Below are 21,332 nucleotides of genomic sequence, written 5' to 3' on the forward strand. Positions count from 1 at the left end.
ACTAGAGGGCAGTCCAGACTGAGTACCTAAAACGTAGGCCCCATGACTGCAACAAACAGGGAATTGATATTACTTATTTTCAAATGCTTTATATATGTAGTTGATATAACGTTAAAGTGTTTTTACATTGTGCGGTTTGGTGAAAAAGGTTGTATGCATGAAGGTTGGACTTGGCTGACTTGGTGCTTCCGTCAAGTCTGTGTTCTACAGCTGGGAAATACACTTCAGGCAACTCGAAAGCGGACTGTACAGGTACGCTTTGTTTTCAGATGCTAAATCTATGAACAGATTAGTTTCATAGCATGTATTCGCAATTCTAAACATACACGATCTTATCTCGTGTTGTTTGACTGCTACTTTGCTTGAGTGCAGCAGGCTCTTACTGCATACGCCATAGGCTACTTCCAAACGAAAAAATATTAACCGCAATTTTCTAAAATTTAATTTGATAATGTACACTCGTAAATCCCCTAGAGGCACATAGTCGTTGTTAAACTTGCTTTATTACTTTAAGTATGTATGTTTTTTGCTTTTGGCTACGAACCCCCAAATGTCATATATCTTTTCAAAATATCTTGCATACACTTCATCGTACACAGAAAACTGTGGGCCAGTCAATATAACGTACACTAACTCTAATTTTGCTCATTTTATATAAATAAAATAAATTAATCCAGAAGGCGAGCTATTTTCTCCTGATGTTATGTGAGTGGGAGCCCCCTTTGTTAGACACACATCCTGCATCTTTCCTATTTTTTGCTAAAACGGAGCACGCCTGACCCGTACATACAGCTGTACGTCTTCTGTAGGAAGTACAATAACTACATCTCACATATTTTATATTTACAAAATATATCCTGCATTATTTTAAAATCGCTCATATATATGTCCACATGTAGTGGTGTTGCAATAGAGTAGTGGGGGTACAGCTTGCGATGCTGCACTGCCCTTGTGCCAAGACATATTGGAGACAAATAATAAGTAATATGGCGGTTGGTTGAGAAATGAAAGGCCTCCCTGATTGTGTTGTTGCTGTTCCAGTGAAGCACCCACCCACTGACCCACCCATGCAAGCAAGCCGTGCGCTGCTGGTACGCACCCACTGACCGACTGACCGACTGACCAACTGACCGATCGAGCCCCTCACACACCCAACCAGGAGGAGGTTCCGTTTCAGCGCGAGTCTGCTCACCGAGGCCTTGTTTCCCAGGGAAACGGTGTGGCCAGTTATCACACAGCCAGCACCAGGACGATCCACAAGGCTGTACCACTGACCGCTAAGACCCCCCCTCCCCCAGTCTGTCCCCCCCAATCCACCCCCCCCGACCCTCTCCAGGTCCGTGTGCTGTTTCCCAGAAGAAGCAGAATGAGAGGAGAGCACATTTCCTTTATTGGAGAAATAATCACAGCTTTGATTGCGAACAGAATTGGAGTCTCAGCATTTTACTTAACTGCAGGAGAGCATGAGCTGCAGTCCTGGGACAGACTGTGGGTGGTGGGGTGGGGTGAGGTGAGGTGGGGTGGGGTGTCTGCTCTTCTGCTCCCTCCACCCCGGGGTTCGGGTGGTGAGGTGAGGGTGACAGGAAGCAAACGGGGGGGGGGCCTGGTTCGCTTGTCCTGATTACGGCTGGTAGAGCTGGTGTGAAAGGCTCAGCCTGCAGCTGCTGCAGCTCTTGCGGTCTGTAATGGACCTGGCTGCTTCCTGTTATAGAGTATTGATCGGACCGGAGTGGGGAGGGCGGTTTTCATTGCAATCTCTGTTTGGCAGAAAGACACACTCCACACCCAGAAATACATGCAAGTCAGTACTATGTATGGAGAGAGATAGGCTATGTGTATATATATATACACACACACACACACACACACACACACACAAACATGCGCTACACATCAGTGCTTTCTGTGGTCCCGCCTGTCCAGTGACCATGTGTGCGCAGGTTCTGTTCCGGGGTCGTGACCCTGCCCATGGGAATCCGATATGAGGACAGGTTCTGAGCCGTCAAGAGTAGCATGAGCGTGGCAGTGAGGGTCGCCGCCCAACTGCATGCTGGGAGGGCCACCTGTGCGTGGGGGGAGGAGGATGAACAGACAGAACCGTTATCCCTCGGTTACTGTGGTGGTGAGGCAGCAGGAGTGTAATTCCCAAAGGAGAGATTAACAATGGCAACATCACTCAGGAAATACTGCAGAGAGACTACCTGCCATTCTGTGTGAATGTGCGTGTGGTGTGTGCTTGCATGTGCGTGTGAGTTATAGCGTTCGAGTTTTGCATTAATGCCCTTGTAAAAAGCGCAAGTTGCAAAGGCAACGTTGCCACTGTGCACTCCGTAGCCGTTTCATTGGTCTGTACTCCAAAGTGCCCCAAGTTCCTCCCATTTGATTCACGTCACTCGCAACCCCTGACCCTGTGCGCTAATTTACGATTGGCCAGTGGCACTACTGCACTGGGTTAGTAAGCGGTCTGCACGGTCTAACGTTAGCTAGCTAGCTAGTTAAGCAGCTCTAACAGGTAAGTTTGAAGAGAACGAGTTACACGCATACCATGTTCCAGTCATAACATATATATTAGGTCCATATTCTGGTGCTTAAGCCAATATTCCGAATAAACTTATTACATGCTCTGAATAAACTCAGCCTCTGCAAATATTCCTGTATAACGTTACGAGTTAATCGGCATATTGCTCCGAATGAATTTGCGTGTTGATATTCTTTTCCCGCTGCAATTCCCTTGCCTTTGTTCTGTTTCCGACTGCTATTTGCTGCTAGCTAACGTTAGCTAACCAAACTAGCAATTTCTAACTATTTAAAACGCAACAGACAGTTGCAAATGCCACATAGCTACCATAATGTGGTGTGTTTAAATGAATTCGTAATCACGGGAAATGTGAGCTAAAATGAGCTAAAATGAGTGACATTTCAATGGGGCTGAATGAGGAGACCCCATTCTTGTACCCCAGTTAGGTTTTGTCCATCTATGCCGATATGGCACCACCCTCCGTATTGGGAGAAAAATCCACGTCCTTATAAAATAATTGAACGGTAGTGTGCCGGCATTAATAACGATAAGCAAACCCTCCACTTGTCAATCCATGACCATATGACCACCGTTACATTTAGGCCTACATGGCTCAATCTGAATACTACCTATTAATATAAGAATATTGGTGTGCATGGAAACGTGTACAATAATTTGAAGTTAGAATAAAAAATCGACAGCCCGATTAACTGCATGCATGCATCTATTCACATAGCTACTACATTATGATTTTTTCCCAGCACCATGCCGCGAAAAGAACGCAAACTATTACAAAATAAAAGGCTACTCCAGATATCTGCTGCTCAAAGCAGAACTCTGGATTCCTTTTTCATGAGGTGAGTTTAAAGTAGCTAGACAGCTGGCTAGGTAGAATAATCTTATGTGCAGTGTTTATCTCTCAATAAAGCGTCAGTTTATAAAGTTCACTGTAAATCAATTTATTATCTGTAATCTATTCACAATGATATACATTATATATTGTATGATAAAAATTGTACAACTGTCTTTAAAAAGGAATATGGCTGGGCTGGATGGTTTGTTGTATTTAGACCTAGTTAAGAGTTGACTTCTGATCCCTTTAATATGTTTCAGTCAGAATAAAGTAGATCAGCCTGACCAGCCAGAAGCTCAGGGAGTGCCCTCAACCCAGCCAGCAGGTCAGGGAGTGCCGTCAACCCAGCCAGCAGGTCAGGGAGTGCCGTCAACCCAGCCAGCAGGTCAGGGAGTGCCGTCAACCCAGCCAGCAGGTCAGGGAGTGCCCTCAAGATTAATCAGAACAACTCCGCGAACAGTCGAGTCAGTTGCCTTTGGTGCCCTGGCTATTCGCCTTGGTGCCCTGGTAAAATTAGGCGTCATCCAAGGCAAAGTTGCCTTGCCCTAAAAACAACGAATTTCGAACCCTGGTGAGTGGGTGTGTGCGCGCGTGTGTGTGTGTGTATGTGTGAGGTGGATGGACGGATTCTTACCGTTGCTAAAAGGTTGCTAAGGGCGATGTCAGCATATGCTGAGAGGAAGGCTGAAAGAGGAAGATGAAGGTTACATTACATTACATTACAGGCATTTAGCAGACGCTCTTATCCAGAGCGACGTACAACAACAGTTCAAGGTGCAGAGGTGCAAAAGAAACACACTAGAGTGAAGTAAAGATCATAGTGCCAGAAGTGACTACATAGATCAGGACTCCAACCCTGTAGAGTAACCTGTTCAGCAAACAACAATCCTGCCAAGTACAAACTAGCACTGAATTGAGGTTGGTGATGTACGTCACTTTGTATTGTACGCCCAATAAATGTAATGTAAATGATGAGGGCAGTTTAATACATGACATAGTGCAGTTGTAGCAGTTATGCAGTGTTTACACATGACATAGTGCAGTTGTAGCAGTTATGCAGTGTTTACACGTGACCTAGGACAGTTGTAGCAGTTATGCAGTGTTTACACATGACACAGTTGTATCAGACCCTTAGGCTGTAGGTTTGGCTTCCACTGCCCCCTGCTGCGTCTCATTTACCCAGAATGCTCTGCTCCAGCGGCTGAGACAGGGAGCTGGCGTGACAGGCATCGCCACTCACTCACTTTCTCATGTCAATTACCACTCTCTGATGAGTAATGAGCACATGCATAATGCAAACGAATTCCTGCTAACGAGGCTGGCGTGTTCAGAGGCCATGGGAGCTAGCAGTATCGACATACACGCTGCTAGAGTCGCACACAACAATAATAACAACACACTGCTGATAGCCAACAATAATAACAACACACTGCTGATAGCCAACAATAATAACAACACACTGCTGATAGCCAACAATAACACCACTGCTGATACAACACAAAACAACACATGCTGATAGCCACAACATAAAAACTGCTGATAGCCAACACATACAACACCTGCTGATAGCCAACACATAACAACACACTGCTGATAGCCAATAAAACAACCCTGCATAGCCAACATATAACACACATGCTGATAGCACATATAACAACACTGCTGATAGCAACAATAATAACAACACTGCGTAGCACAATAATAACAACCACGGATGCCAACAATAATACACACATGCTGATAGCCAACAATAATACAACACATGCGAAGCCACAAAATACAACACACTGCTGATAGCCAACATATACACACACTGCGATGCGACAATAATATCAACCAGCACCACAGACACGTGAAGCAAAAAATACAACACACTGGATAGCCAACAATGATCTCGCACCCGCACACACTGCTGATAGCAACATATAACACACCTGCTGATAGGAACAAAAGTCCACAGCACCCGAACACTGATGATAACATATATCACTCAGCACCCGAACACTGTGTAGCTAAAATATCACACAGCACTCGCAACACTGGATAGTAATAACCTGAGGGGGGGTCAGACAGGGGGGCCACAGGAAGGAAGAAAGGGAGGGAGAGAGAGATGGAGAGAGGGAGGAGATGAAGAGAGAGAAAGAGGGAGACGGAGAGGGAGAGAGCTGGCGCTTACCGCTGGCGAGGGAGAAGAGGTGGGTCTTCCAGCTGATGGTGAAGAACAGGCCCCCCACACTCATGCAGCCCAGCGCCCCGTTAAACCCTGAAAGCCCAGAATACAGAGAGGAGGGGCGCACGGCCACGGAGAGACCTGCAACAAACAGAGTACACCTCACACTGCACACCTATACCACACACAGAGTACACCTCATACTGCACACCTATACCACACACAGAGTACACCTCATACTGCGCACCTATACCACACACAGAGTACACCTCATCCTGCACACCTATACCACACACAGAGTACACCTCATACTGCGCACCTATACCACACACAGAGTACACCTCACACTGCACACCTATACCACACACAGAGTACACCTCATACTGCACACCTATACCACGCACAGAGTACACCTCATCCTGCACACCTATACCACACACAGAGTACACCTCATACGCGCACTACCACACCAGAGTACACCTCACACTGCACACAGAGTACACCTCATACTGCACACCTATACCACGCACAGAGTACACCTCACACTGCACACACAGTACCCTCACCTGCACACCTATACCACACACAGAGTACACCTCATACTGCACACCTATACCACACAGAGTACACCTCATCCTGCACACTATACCACACACGAGTACACCTCATACTGCCCACCATACCACAACAGAGTACCCTCACACTGCACACACAGAGTACACCTCATACTGCACACCTATACCACACACAGAGTACACCTCACACTGCACACCTATACCACACACAGAGTACACCTCATACTGCACACCTATACCACACACAGAGTACACCTCACACTGCACACCTATACCACACACAGTGTACACCTCATACTGCACACCTATACCACACACAGAGTACACCTCATACTGCGCACCTATACCACACACAGAGTACACCTCACACTGCACACACAGAGTACACCTCATACTGCACACCTATACCACACACAGAGTACACCTCACACTGCACACCTATACCACGCACAGAGTACACCTCATACTGCACACCTATACCACGCACAGAGTACACCTCACACTGCACACCTATACCACACACAGAGTACACCTCAGACTGCACACCTATACCACACACAGAGTACACCTCAGACTGCACACCTATACCACACACAGAATACACCTCACACTGCACACCTATACCACGCACAGAGTACACCTCATACTGCACACCTATACCACACACAGAGTACACCTCATACTGCACACCTATACCACACACAGAGTACACCTCATACTGCACACCTATACCACACAGAGTACACCTCATACTGCACACCTATACCACGCACAGAGTACACCTCATACTGCACACCTATACCACGCACAGAGTACACCTCACACTGCACACCTATACCACGCACAGAGTATACCTCATACTGCACACCTATACCACACAGAGTACACCTCATACTGCACACCTATACCACGCACAGAGTACACCTCTGTGGTGTGGGGATGGCTGGTTTAAGCAGCCACACCTGCCCTGGGTCAAGCTAATTAGACCTGGCCAATTGGATAATTGGTTAATAATTAGATAATTGGCCAGGCTAATTGGACCCAGGAACAGGAGTGGCTGCACCTGTGCGTAGTGAGGTAATCACTGCGCACAGGTTAAATCTGCCATCCCCACCCACACAGGGGAGCCTCTCTGTCATGACAGTGTGTTAACATCTGCTCCTCGGCTATAACATCTTGCCGACCCTTGCAAATAAACGTGGACTGTTTTAACATCTTCTCCCTGTGTCTCTGTGCTGGAGGGCCCCAAGAAAAGCCACTTCGGTGGCCTGTGGCAGGCGTGTTTGCCACAGTGGCGCCCAACGTGGGGCTCCTCCGGCACGGCAAAGAGGCACAGGAGGGCCAGCCAGGAAGCACACTGGAGGAGGGGCGGCTGAGGTGTTCCCGACAGGGCTTCGGGTGGATCCTCCGGGCCAAAAATGGGGGGCTGAAGATGACCAGGGAGGGGAAGGAGGCAATCCTCGGCTGGGATGCTGAGGAGCTGCACCTGGCCGGGAAGGCAGGTCAGCGACGGGCGGTGCACGAGAGGTGGTCGCGCCGTGAGCTGGACTTGGCCGGGAAGGCGGGTCAGCCACGGGCGGCGCACGAGCGGTGGCCGCGCCGTTTTGCTTCCTTTCTCGTCCGTTTGGTTGTTTTTAGTTCTTTGTTTTGGCCTGGTTGGTTTGCCCGGAGCCCATGAGGGGATAAGCCTGCAGCCGCCTGCCAGCAGAGCCGACTGGCGGCCACCACAGCCACGAGGGTTCCTGGTCCCCAGCACCACACGGCCAGTCCACCAGCCCACCAGCCCAGCCACCCCACCACAGCCCCTGGAACAGCCCAAGCCGGTGACGCCCCCACCAGCCAGCAGAGCAGCCCAGGACTTCCCGTGCTCCAGGAGGGAGGAGGAAGAAGGGCTGCCTTGTCATCCGAAGGAGGGTCGCCGCATGTACTGGACTGTTCCGGGGCCCCCCACCCTGACTTTTTTTTTTTTAGCGTGTTTGGAGTGTTTTTGTTTGTCTTTTTCTTTGTTGGGGGTGGGGGGGTAGGCTTCGGCCAGTGATTCTCCCTGGCCTCAGTTTGGCGTTGGGGGTATGTGGTGTGGGGATGGCTGGTTTAAGCAGCCACACCTGCCCTGGGTCAAGCTAATTAGACCTGGCCAATTGGATAATTGGTGAAGAATTAGGTAATTGGCCAGGCTAATTGGACCCAGGAACAGGAGTGGCTGCACCTGTGCGTAGTGAGGTAATCACTGCGCACAGGTTAAATCTGCCATCCCCACGCACACCAGGAGCTTCGGTCATGACTGTTTTAACATCTGCTCATTTGGCTATACCATCTTGCCAAACCCTCGTGGAATAAAGGTGGACTGTTTGAACATCTTCTCCCTGTGTCTCTGTGCTGGAGGGCCCCAAGAAAAGCCACTTCGGTGGCCTGTGGCAGGCGTGTTTGCCACAGTGGCGCCCAACGTGGGGCTTCTCCGGCACAAGAAAGAGGCACAGGAGGGCCAGCCAGGAAGCACACTGGAGGAGGAACAGCTGCGGTGTTCCTGACAGGGCTTCGGGCGGATCCTCCAGGCCAAAAGCGGGGAGCGGGGGATGACCACAGAGGGGAAGGAAGCGATCCTCAGCTGGGACGCTGGGGAGCTGGACCTGGCCGTGAAGGCAGGTCAGCTACGGGCGGTGCACGAGAGGTGGTCGCGCCGTGAGCTGGACTTGGCCGGGAAGGCGGGTCAGCTACGGGCGGCGCACAAGCAGTGGCCGCGCCGTATTGCTTCCTTTCTTGTCTGTTGGTTGTTTTAGTTCTTCGTTTTGGCCTGGTTGGGTTGCCCGGAGCCCGTGAAGGGGAAAGCCTGCACCAGCCTTCCAGCAGAGCCGACTGGCGGCCACCACACCTGCAAGGGTTCCTGGTCCCCAGCGCCACAAGGAAGCCAGCCCACCAGCCCAGCCACCCCACCACAGCCCCTGGAACAGCCCAAGCCGGTGACATCCCCACCAACCAGCTGAGCAGCCCAGGAATCCCCGCGCTCCGAGAGGGAGGAGGGGGGAGGGTCGCCTCATCATCCGGGGGAGGGTCACGGCTGTGCACTGGACTGTTCCAGGGCCCTTAAAGTGTTAAGGGCGCTTGGGTTTTTTTTGTTTCGTTTTTTTTTTTCTCGCTTGGTTGGAGTGCTGGGGGGGGGGGAGTAGGCTTCGGCCAGGGATTCTCCCTGGCCTCAGTTTGGCGTTGGGGGTATGTGGTGTGGGGATGGCTGGTTTAAGCAGCCACACCTGCCCTGGGTCAAGCTAATTAGACCTGGCCAATTGGATAATTGGTTAATAATTAGATAATTGGCCAGGCTAATTGGACCCAGGAACAGGAGTGGCTGCACCTGTGCGTAGTGAGGTAATCACTGCGCACAGGTTAAATCTGCCATCCCCACCCACACAGGGGAGCCTCTCTGTCATGACAGTGTGTTAACATCTGCTCCTCGGCTATAACATCTTGCCGACCCTTGCAAATAAACGTGGACTGTTTTAACATCTTCTCCCTGTGTCTCTGTGCTGGAGGGCCCCAAGAAAAGCCACTTCGGTGGCCTGTGGCAGGCGTGTTTGCCACAACCTCATACTGCACACCTATACCACACAGAGTACACCTCATACTGCACACCTATACCACGCACAGAGTACACCTCACACTGCACACCTATACCATGCACAGAGTACACCTCATACTGCACACACAGAGTACACCTCACACTGCACACCTATACCACACACAGAGTACACCTCATACTGCACACCTATACCACACACAGTGTACACCTCACACTGCACACCTATACCACGCACAGAGTACACCTCACACTGCACACCTATACCACGCACAGAGTACACCTCACACTGCACACCTATACCACACACAGAGTACACCTCACACTGCACACCTATACCACACACAGAGTACACCTCACACTGCACACCTATACCACACACAGAGTACACCTCATACTGCACACCTATACCACACACAGAGTACACCTCATACTGCACACCTATACCACGCACAGAGTACACCTCACACTGCACACCTATACCACACACAGAGTACACCTCACACTGCACACCTATACCACGCACAGAGTACACCTCATACTGCACACCTATACCACGCACAGAGTACACCTCATACTGCACACCTATACCACACAGAGTACACCACATACTGCACACCTATACCACACACAGAGTACACCTCATACTGCACACCTATACCACACACAGAGTACACCTCACACTGCACACCTATACCACGCACAGAGTACACCTCATACTGCACACCTATACCACACACAGAGTACACCTCATACTGCACACCTATACCACACACAGAGTACACCTCATACTGCACACCTATACCACACAGAGTACACCTCATACTGCACACCTATACCACGCACAGAGTACACCTCATACTGCACACCTATACCACGCACAGAGTACACCTCACACTGCACACCTATACCACGCACAGAGTATACCTCATACTGCACACCTATACCACACAGAGTACACCTCATACTGCACACCTATACCACGCACAGAGTACACCTCATACTGCACACCTATACCACACACAGAGTACACCTCATACTGCACACCTATACCACGCACAGAGTACACCTCACACTGCACACCTATACCACACACAGAGTACACCTCACACTGCACACCTATACCACGCACAGAGTACACCTCATACTGCACACCTATACCACGCACAGAGTACACCTCATACTGCACACCTATACCACACAGAGTACACCTCATACTGCACACCTATACCACACACAGAGTACACCTCATACTGCACACCTATACCACACACAGAGTACACCTCACACTGCACACCTATACCACGCACAGAGTACACCTCATACTGCACACCTATACCACACACAGAGTACACCTCATACTGCACACCTATACCACACACAGAGTACACCTCATACTGCACACCTATACCACACAGAGTACACCTCATACTGCACACCTATACCACGCACAGAGTACACCTCATACTGCACACCTATACCACGCACAGAGTACACCTCACACTGCACACCTATACCACGCACAGAGTATACCTCATACTGCACACCTATACCACACAGAGTACACCTCATACTGCACACCTATACCACGCACAGAGTACACCTCACACTGCACACCTATACCACGCACAGAGTACACCTCACACTGCACACCTATACCACGCACAGAGTACACCTCACACTGCACACCTATACCACGCACACAGTACACACACAGTGTGGTATAGGTGTGTGTACTGCACATCCATACCACACACACAGTACACACACAGTGTGATATAGGTGTGTGTGAGATTGAATACTTGAGGTTGGTAGTGGTTTCCCAGAGCTCACTGGTCCCACAGAGCCTGCTGTGTCCGATGTGGCTCGAGCCATCAGCAGTACAATACAGCTTAAAAAACTAAAGACCTGTCACTGTTCTTCATTATACATTCATTTATTACACCACATTATCAGTCACGTCAGTGTTAAAGGACACATTTAGTACTTTCAAACACTAGTTTGGAAAACCGAAATTTTCTCTCCTAACTGGTTTGAGCTGTGCCCTGGTTTTCCAGGTGGGGTCACACAATGGGAATTGTTTTGGTTGGTTGAGCAGGTGCAGGTATTGTCATCTTTGCACACCCATAGTACAAATATATCTAATGCACCCTACGCTCAGTCAATCAGGCACTGCAGCATGTACACACAAGCCACCTCACCGACTCTCCTGACAAAGACATTAGTGCTCTAACTGCCCATCGCTGAGTTCATATATCTGGTATCATCTATCAGGGAACATTTCTCTTGTTTAAATGGGCATAAAAGGTCCATTTACTTAACAACCCGGAAGTTCCATGTATGCCCATCAGCCATATATTACATTACATTTATTTGGCGGACGCTTTTATTCAAAGCGACGTACAATAAGTGCATACCAAAGGTCATTGGAACAACTACAAAACACACGTCCGATAAGGTACAATACTCATTTTGTGCGGTTATTCATAGCCATGAAGACATTCAGTGCAGTTCACACAGTAAATATTACTCTGACCTAATCTGTGCTGAGTCAAACTAGGAGGCATTACATCAAGACGATACAAGGCACAATAAGTGCTAGATGGAGGTACAAGATATATACATACATATACGCACCCATTGGACACATACTCTCACACACACACACACACACTCACGCGCACTTTCACACTCTCACACACTCACACACACGCACATTCACTCACTCTCACACACTCACGCGCACTCTCACACACACGCACATTCATTCACACACACGCACATTCACTCACACTCACACACACTCCTGCGCGCGCACACACACACACACACACACACACACACACATACTCACACTCACACACACACCCCCACTCACACACACACATACACAGGATACAGTAGCAGGACGTTTCATGAGTCATGTTATCTCGTTTCCGTTGTCGATGGTGTGATTCAAGAAGGCTTTCATCTCATTAGTCCTAATATCCCTTTAGCTTGCAGTACAGACACAAGTACAGACACAACTCGTCCTGTCCACTGACTGTTCTCACTGAATGATCACCTAATGTTCCTCTCGGTGTAACTACAGACACAACACATCCTGTCCACTGACTGTTCTCACTGAATGATCACCTAATGTTCCTCTCGGAGTAACTACAGACACAACTCTTCCTGTCCACTGACTGTTCTCACTGCACGAGCACCTAACATTCCTCTCGGTGTAACTACAGACACAAATCTTCCTATCCGCTGTGTGTAGTCTTGTGAATATATCTCATCCTCTGTCCTGCGTGGCTTGCTGTACAGTTGGCGGGTATGTCGTAGTCTGGCTCAAACAGACTAAAGAGATTTCCGCATCTGTGCAAATAAGCCAGTTCTATAAGGGCTCATTAGGCTTCATTATTAATTAAGCTGTCAAAATCATTTTTGTAGCCGAGGCTCTATTTTCATAACCTGCGATTACGAGAGCTTTGGAAAAATATGCCATTTCCTCTAACTGCCCATTGCTATGGTAACAGGTGTGCATGAATGCGTTTAGCATGTGTGTTTGAGAGAAAAACCTTCTCGGGGAGTAAACCAAGTTGCCTCGTTTGATATTTGTACGTTAAATATTAAGGTCATGAGAAGACAAGGGACAGTGGTACAGATGCTGGGGTGCAGTTTATAGTTCAGCTTTCTGCTCAACGGCCTGCTGGTTATGCACAGGTACTGAGGACAGGTAGGGAATGGGTTGGGCAGGTTTTGGTTGGGCAGGCTTCAGGGTGTTTGAGCAATTCAGGTTTTGGACAGGTCTGGAGACAAGGGCTGTGGACACACACACATGCACACACACACATATGCACACACACACACACACACACACACATATGCACCCACACACACACACATACACACACACATATGCACCCACACACACACACACACACACACACACACACATATGCACACACACACACATACACATACACATATGCACATACACACACACACACACACACACACACACACACTAATGGCTCTTCCTCCTGTTGCTCCAGCGGCTCTGTGACTCACACAGTTCTGCAGTCAAACTCCGCCCCCATAACCACCCTGGGAAACGACTGCCATCCCTTCCTTCTGTTCTGTGTTTTCATTGGTCGATTCTCCTGCTCTGTGGGAGGTCCACAGGCTCTGAAGTCTCCAGACTCCAGTCTGGCGTGCCTCCCCAGCCGAGCCCCCCCGCCACCGGGGGCCGTGACTCAGACCCTGCCTCTCACTGCATCTGAGACTGACTGGAGGTGGGTGGGGCTGCAGGGTCTACTGACGGGCTAGAGGTTCAGGCCCCCCCCTCACCCCCCCCCCTCCCTCACCTACTAGCATTCCTGCCCCCCCCCACCCCCGTCACCCCCCCACTCACCTGCTAGCGTTCCTGCCCCCCCCCCACCCCCGTCACCCCCCCACTCACCTGCTAGCGTTCCTGCGGCGGACCCCAGCAGGGCGTGGACACACAGCAGAGGGGAGAAGAGGAGCACGGCTGCCAGGATCAGCACAGAGGGCCAGAGCGTGCCACAGGCATAGATCTGCCCCACGCCCAACACCACCCCCTGCAGGAGCTGTGAGGAACAGCACACAGACTGCACAATTACTGCCGCAGTAACCCCACACTAAACCCATAGTTACCCCACACTAACCCCTCAGTAACCAGAGTAACCCCTCAGTCAGCCCACACTAATCCCACACTAACCACACTAACCCCTCAGTAACCCCACACTAAGCACACTAAACCCACACTAACCCCTCAGTAACCCCACACTAAGCACACTAAACCCACACTAACCCCTCAGTAACCCCACACTAAGCACACTAAACCCACACTAACCCCTCAGTAACCCCACACTAAGCACACTAAACCCACACTAACCCCTCAGTAACCCCACACTAAGCACACTAAACCCACACTAACCCCTTGGTAATCCCACAGTAACCTCACACTTACCCCACAGTAACCCCACTCTAACCCCTCAGTAACCAGAGTAACCCCACATAAACCACCCTGTAAAGATGGCCGTCATTCACAAACACAGGCTCCATCTTCTCAGGCTCAACACTCTATTTTCAGCCTGGAGCTGTCTCCATGGAGACACAACGAACACACCTTCAGTGGCTCCAGATACATATTTACACCCTGTGAAATCCCACAATGCTTTGGGGCGGGGGTGGTTTATTGAGGGCATCCTCGCAGCTCACACACTCGTCCGCATCATTCCTCAGTCAAAAGCAGAGTCAGGTGTAAAAGCAGAGTCAGGTGCATAAATAGGAACACAGTCGTGCTCACGGTGCTTTTGGAACTTAATCAAGTCCGAGCCAGAGACGAGAAAATTAGAGGAGGAGACATACCCAGGGAGAGAGAGAGAGAGAGGGAGGGAGGGAGGGAGAGAGAGAGGGAGAAGGAGAAGGAGGGCGGGGGGAGGACAGATTTTAGACATGGAGAGAGAAAGTAAGGAGAGCAAGACAGGGAAGGATAGAGAAGGGGGAGAGGCAGACGATGTGCTGGTAATTTCCGTTTGGAACACCAGCAGTAAATATCTTTGGGTTTAACGTTTGCAGGCTGCAGCTGTCAAAAATGGTGGTTTTATCGCCGACAGCTTTATTGGGGAGATGCATTGCAGTTTACAACCAGCACTGACTGTACAGTTTTGTACGGACCAGAGTTCAGCTCAGAACACAGAGTTCAATTCAGACAAATTATGGGACAGAGTCGACTTCCCCTGATTGTCTTGCTTTCGCTGTCCATCCTGTAACTCCGCGCTTGTTGTTTTTGAGGTCGCTGATTATTTTACTGTACACACTGTACAGTAAAATAGAGAACTCAATATTTCAAGGCAACTTGGATCACACATTTTTTTAGTTTTGCCAACTAACATTCATTAGTTCAGAAACAATTTCATTGTTAGAAAAACTGAATACTCAATTTTCTGAGCAAAACAACTAATGAATTTTAGTTGGCATAATGCCTTAAGCATCTAAGGTAAGCTCAAAACTCAAAAATTGAAGTTGCCTTGAAATATTGAGTTTTTTAAACAGTTTTTTTTACAGTGCAGGCTTACCTACCAGGCCACAAAAATATATATTTTAAAATGTACCATATATTTCATGACTGACTGGAGCCAAATAACTGAGATAACATGAAATGAATCCTGTCCCACGAGCCCAGACTGCACGTGTTCCTTTGCCACTCAGACACTTCCGCTGTCTGGTTTTCTTACGGTTGGTAACCCCGATATGATAAATTTTGGTTTCTTAGTGTTTGGTGACTTCATCGCACCGTTTGGTGTGTCTGAGAGGTTGCTTGCACATTTACCTTGAGGCTTGAGGTTGGGATAAAATCAAATGTGATGCATGGTACAGCAAACAGTCTTAATCGCTTTAAAAGTTAACATAAAGTAAAGCAATTCAATACACTTCCAAACTTTTTTTTACAATTACAGACTTTTGGCAGTATCTGCCAAAATATTTATTGAACTCTCCCACCGTTCGTTGGAGACAAACACATTGTAATTCTGCGAGTTTAACCTGAAATGTGTTGTTCAAGCTCGATGCAATCTTGAATAAGAACCCAAGCCAAAGACAAACCAGACCTATTTGTAAACATGCCAAACGTGCCCCATCTCCCATCTTTTGCTAAGTTTATCAGTTTTCTACCTCCTCTCTGATCTCCCTCTCTCTCTCTCTCTCTCTCTCTCTCTCTCGCTGTTCTCTCTCTCTCTTTCTCCCCTCCATGATCCTCTCTTTCCCTCTCTGTCTTCATCGCTCTCCCTCCCCTCTTTCCACCCCCCTCCCCCCGACCTGTGGGATGTGGAGTGTGGCGTTGGTGTCCTGCAGCGCCCCTGGTGGTGTGGCGGGGTGATGCGGGAAGTAGGGGTTGGTGGGGCCCGTGCAGGCGAGGTAGAGGAGGATGGCGGTGTTGAAGGGGAAGACGCTGACTGGCAGGTCCCAGCGGTCCAGCAGAGCACTGAGTCCACTGAAGAGGAACGTGCTGCAGACAGAACACACACATGGTGCATGAGTGTGTGTGTGTGTGTGAGTGTTTGTGTGAGTGTGTGTGTGTGAGAGAGTATGTGTGTGTGTGAGTGTGAGAGAGTGTGTGTGTGTGTGTGAGAGAGAGAGTATGTGTGTATGTGTGTGAGTGTGTGCATGCGTGCGTGTGAGTGTGCGTGTATATGTGTGTGAGTGTGAGAGAGTGTGTGTGTGTGTGTGTGTGAGAGAGTATGTGTGTGAGAGTGTGTGCGTGCGTGCATGTGCGTGCATGCGTGCGTGTGTGTGTGAGTGTGCGTGTATATGTGTGTGTGTGTGAGTGTGTGTGTGTGTCTCACCAGGTAGCTCCAGTCAGGCATGCTGGCAGCAGTAGCCACCAGTACCAGTCCCCTGCAGAGCTGAATATGCCGATCAGAAGAGCCACCAACATCCCATTAAAACCATGGAGCCCCCCTGCAACCTCCTCACTACCACACACACACACACGCATGCACATACACATACACACGCACACGCATGCACATACACACACACACGCATGCACATACACACACACACACAAGAAAATTTTAATTTAGCGAACACGTTTTTCCTGAAACTTACATCATTGACTGGATATATCTCAGTATTTTGAATGACTGTGAGTGTGTGTGTATGTATGTATGCGTGTGTGTATATTTATGTGTGTATGCGTGTGTGTATATTTATGTATGTGTGTGCGTGTGTGTATATTTGTGTGTGAGTGTATGTATGTGTGTATGTATATTTATGTGTGTATATTTGTGTGTATGCGTGTGTGTATATTTATGTGTGTATGCGTGTGTGTATTTATGTATTGTGTGGTGTGGTGTGTGTATATTTATGTGTGTGTGAGTGTATGTATGTGTGTGAGTGTGTGTGTGTGTATATATATGTGTGTGTCTGTGTGTGAGCGTGTGAGTGTGTGTGTGTGAGCGTGTGAGTGTGTGTGTGTGTGTGTGAGCGTGAGTGTGAGTGTGTGAGCGTGTGTGTGTGTGTATATATATGTGTGTGTCTGTGTGTGAGTGTGTGAGCGTGTGAGTGAGTGTGTGAGCGTGTGAGTGAGTGTGTGAGCGTGTGAGTGAGTGTGTGAGCGTGTGTGTGTGTGTGTGTGTACCTGTCCTGGCCGATGATCAGGGCAGTCAGTGTGGAGGCCAGCAGGCCCATCAGCCCCAGCAGAGCCTGCCAGGGACTGTGCATCAGCAGGGCCCCCAGGATCACAGCTCCGCTCAGCGGGTTATTCGCCAGGATCACCCGCGACACCCCCCTCAGGCTCCACTCCACCAACTGCAGCAGGAAGGGCTGTTCTGAGCAGAACAATGCACACGCTAGTGTCACTCATTTACACACACACATTACTATCACTCATTTACACACACGCTAGTGTCACTCATTTACACACACGCTACTGTCACTCATTTACACACACGCTAGTATCACTCATTTACACACACGCTACTGTCACTCATTTACACACACGCTACTGTCACTCATTTACACACACGCTAGTATCACTCATTTACACACACGCTACTGTCACTCATTTACACACACGCTAGTGTCACTCATTTACACACACGCTACTGTCACTCATTTACACACACGCTAGTGTCACTCATTTACACACACGCTAGTGTCACTCATTTACACACACGTACTATCACTCATTTACACACACGCTAGTGTCACTCATTTACACACACGCTAGTATCACTCATTTACACACACGCTACTATCACTCATTTACACACACGCTACTATCACTCATTTACACACACGCTAGTATCACTCATTTACACACACGCTAGTATCACTCATTTACACACACGCTACTATCACTCATTTACACACACGCTACTATCACACATTTACACACACGCTAGTATCACTCATTTACACACACGCTACTATCACTCATTTACACACACGCTAGTCACTCATTTACACACCCTACTGTCACTCATTTACACACACTACTATTCACTCATTTACACACACGCTACTATCACTCATTTACACACACGCTACTATCACACATTTACACACACGCTAGTATCACTCATTTACACACACGCTACTATCACTCATTTACACACACGCTACTATCACTCATTTACACACACATTACTGTCACTCATTTACACACACGCTAGTGTCACTCATTTACACACACATTACTGTCACTCATTTACACACACACTACTATCACTCATTTACACACACATTACTGTCACTCATTTACACACACGCTAGTGTCACTCATTTACACACACATTACTGTCACTCATTTACACACACACTACTATCACTCATTTACACACATGCTGGTGTTACTCATTTATACTGCAACATACACACAACTCATTTAGGCCTTATGCACTAGAAAAGCCAAACAACTCATTTGAGAATATGCTCATATCAGTTGTGCGTACATGTTTCTGTGCGTGTATGCATGCCTGCATGTGTGTTTGCATACTTGTGTGGATATCTGTGTGTGTATGCGTGTATGCATGCCTACATGTGTGTTTGCGTACATGTGTGGATGTCTGTCGCATGTGTGTGTGAGAGTGTGTGTACACGTGCGAGTGTGTGTGTTTGTTTTGTTTCAGCAGCGTTTGGCAGTGCAGCACTATTTGGACACGGTTTGGAAATGCATTGTTTAATGTTTCTCTCTCAGAGAGTTATAGATTGTGAAGACAATCTTGAAATGATTAACCTTGTTACTGTTCTATATGAACCAAATTCTGTGATTTATTTAAGGCAGGTCAATGTCTTTTAAAAAGTTATTCAGACTTCCTTACTTCTTGACATTTTTGCTGGAAACTTAGGTTACCAGCATAATTGTTTTAAAAAACTGTTTTAACCCTCGACTCCGATAGGTTCTGACAAAATTCCTGCATTGTCAAATCAATAATTCTCTCCGAAGGAAATCATCTTAAATGTGCTCTATTCAGCTCCTATGCTTAAATGGGGTCATTTAAAAAAACTTCTAAAAAATAAGTAATTTTTGTCTGTTTGAAATGATTAAATGAATGAATGCGATGCTTACTGTCCATGGATTTGCGCAGCTGGGCCATGTCCCCGGTGCAGAGGAGCAGCGCTCTCAGGACGCGCCGGCCCCTGCCGCCAGGACCGTCCGGAGGGGCGCCTTTATCCGAAACCCACATGGTGACCGTGGAGCACGCTGCAGAGAGGTCCGGAATCCGCCGCCCGTCCCGCCGCAGAGCGCTGTCCGGCCGGGCTGACCACGCGCGGCTTTTTAAAGTGCTCCTCCGAGGGGCAAAGTCCGCGCTCTGTTGGGTTTGAGGGGCTGGCGTTCGGGCGGATGCTCCCATGCCTTCTCTCGGTCTCATTCTCCAAACTTCTCTTTCTTCAGTTCCTTTGTTTGTTTGCCCTGGGGGCTCGGTGGTTAGTTAAAGACTTACCTCTTTCCTCAGTTTAACCATGTTAACCCAGTTTGACCAGTTTAACCATGGGCGTGGCTCAGGGCAATGTGCTAAATTGGATGTTTTATTCTTCACAAAGCTGTCTTAAGAATTTTTTCGGCTCAAATCAAACTGCAAAGATTATTTTTTAGCTTTTGGAAGGTTGAAAGCCTCCTGTCTATCTCAGGTTCTGAATCAATGTGTCAATCAGTTTTTTGTTTTTTCTTGGTCAGATATTTTTACTCAAATCTGTCACACTGTAGTCCGTAAAACAGTGAATACTTTGTTTGAACTCCATACGAAATACAAAAATTTTAGAGCACCTGCCCCTTTTGCTCCATGTGTCTAAGGGATGGACAGGTACAGGTGCTGTGGATCAGAGGTACAGGTAGAATGGACAGGTACAGGTGCTGTGGCTCTGGCAATGCACAGATTTACAGCATTGCCGCTCCTGAGCCATTTCCTTCCTCAGTTTAAATAAAGAAACAAAGAGCTTAATAAACACCCCTATATTACCTGGATACCAAACGTCTCTCAGTTAATCATTCAGTGAGACAGAGATGGACACAGAGAGGGAGGTGGAGAGAAAAAGGGATAGAGAGAGAAAGCAGAAGGGCAGGGTGAGTGAGAAGGAGGGAGAACTCTAAATCTTTTTACAGATTTTTTTGTGTTGTATTATCGTGCCAATAAAGCATATATGAATCAGCAAGAGAGATGGATGGAGAGTTATGGAGACAAAGAGAGGGATGGAGAGGAGAGAAAGAGATGGGAGGAGAGGAGAGAAAGAGATGGGAGGAGAGGAGAGAAAGAGAGAAGTAGAGGAGAGAAATAGGGGGATTGAGACAGAAAGAAAGGGATGGAGAGGAGAGAAAGAGAGGGGCAGAGAGGAGAGAAAGGGATGGAGAGGAGAGAAAGAAAGGGATGGAGAGGAGAGAAAGAGGGACAGAGAGGAGAGAAAGGTGGGAGGAGAGGAGAGAAAGGTGGGAGGAAAGGAGAGAAAGAGAGGAATGTAGAGGAGACAGAGGGGTGGAGAGGAGAAAGACAGAGGGATGTGGAAGACAGAAAGGGTTTTCTGTGTATATACTCCACTGATTCTGTAGGGATGTATGATATCGACCAGCCTCTCCCACTGTGGACAGAGAATGAGGGCCTCCTCACGGCGTCACCATGGAGACGCAGCTGTGACAC

The 21,332-nt window shown here is 48.4% G+C and overlaps 1 protein-coding gene and 1 long non-coding RNA gene across 3 annotated transcripts; one reads left to right on the top strand and one right to left on the bottom strand.

Moving 5' to 3' along the window:
• The first annotated feature begins 50 nt into the window (after nucleotides 1-50).
• LOC135258480 (uncharacterized) lies at nucleotides 51-1,835 on the top strand. Its single transcript, XR_010331000.1, has 2 exons — nucleotides 51-252; nucleotides 1,042-1,835. It is a non-coding gene; the product is annotated as an uncharacterized LOC135258480 (long non-coding RNA).
• On the bottom strand, nucleotides 1,368-20,072 carry si:dkey-183c6.7 (urea transporter 1). Of its 2 annotated transcripts, XM_064341890.1 has the most exons (8): nucleotides 19,769-20,072; nucleotides 17,837-18,026; nucleotides 17,040-17,168; nucleotides 16,513-16,702; nucleotides 14,132-14,279; nucleotides 5,548-5,682; nucleotides 4,006-4,055; nucleotides 1,368-2,063 (listed from the first exon to the last, which is right to left on the bottom strand). In XM_064341890.1, exons 1-8 carry the CDS (start codon nucleotides 20,070-20,072, stop codon nucleotides 1,887-1,889), a joined length of 1,323 nt encoding a protein of 440 aa, XP_064197960.1. In that variant the 3' UTR covers nucleotides 1,368-1,886. The 2 variants fall into 2 exon arrangements, with proteins under 2 accessions (XP_064197960.1, XP_064197961.1); XM_064341891.1 differs by lacking the exon at nucleotides 17,040-17,168.
• Nucleotides 20,073-21,332: the final 1,260 nt, after the last annotated feature.

Source organism: Anguilla rostrata, chromosome 7, assembly GCF_018555375.3.
Source record: "Anguilla rostrata isolate EN2019 chromosome 7, ASM1855537v3, whole genome shotgun sequence".
Lineage (NCBI taxonomy): Eukaryota > Metazoa > Chordata > Actinopteri > Anguilliformes > Anguillidae > Anguilla > Anguilla rostrata.

Coding starts and splice junctions, on each gene's coding strand:
- si:dkey-183c6.7 (XM_064341890.1), bottom strand. CDS start 20,072: ATGAGACCGAGAGAAGGCATGGGAGCATCCGCCCGAACGCCAGCCCCT. Junction 16,703..17,039: donor TGCCTGACTGGAGCTACCTG/GTGAGACACACA, acceptor TTCTGTCTGCAG/CACGTTCCTCTTCAGTGGAC. Junction 2,064..4,005: donor TTAGCAACCTTTTAGCAACG/GTAAGAATCCGT, acceptor CCCCACGCACAG/GTGGCCCTCCCAGCATGCAG.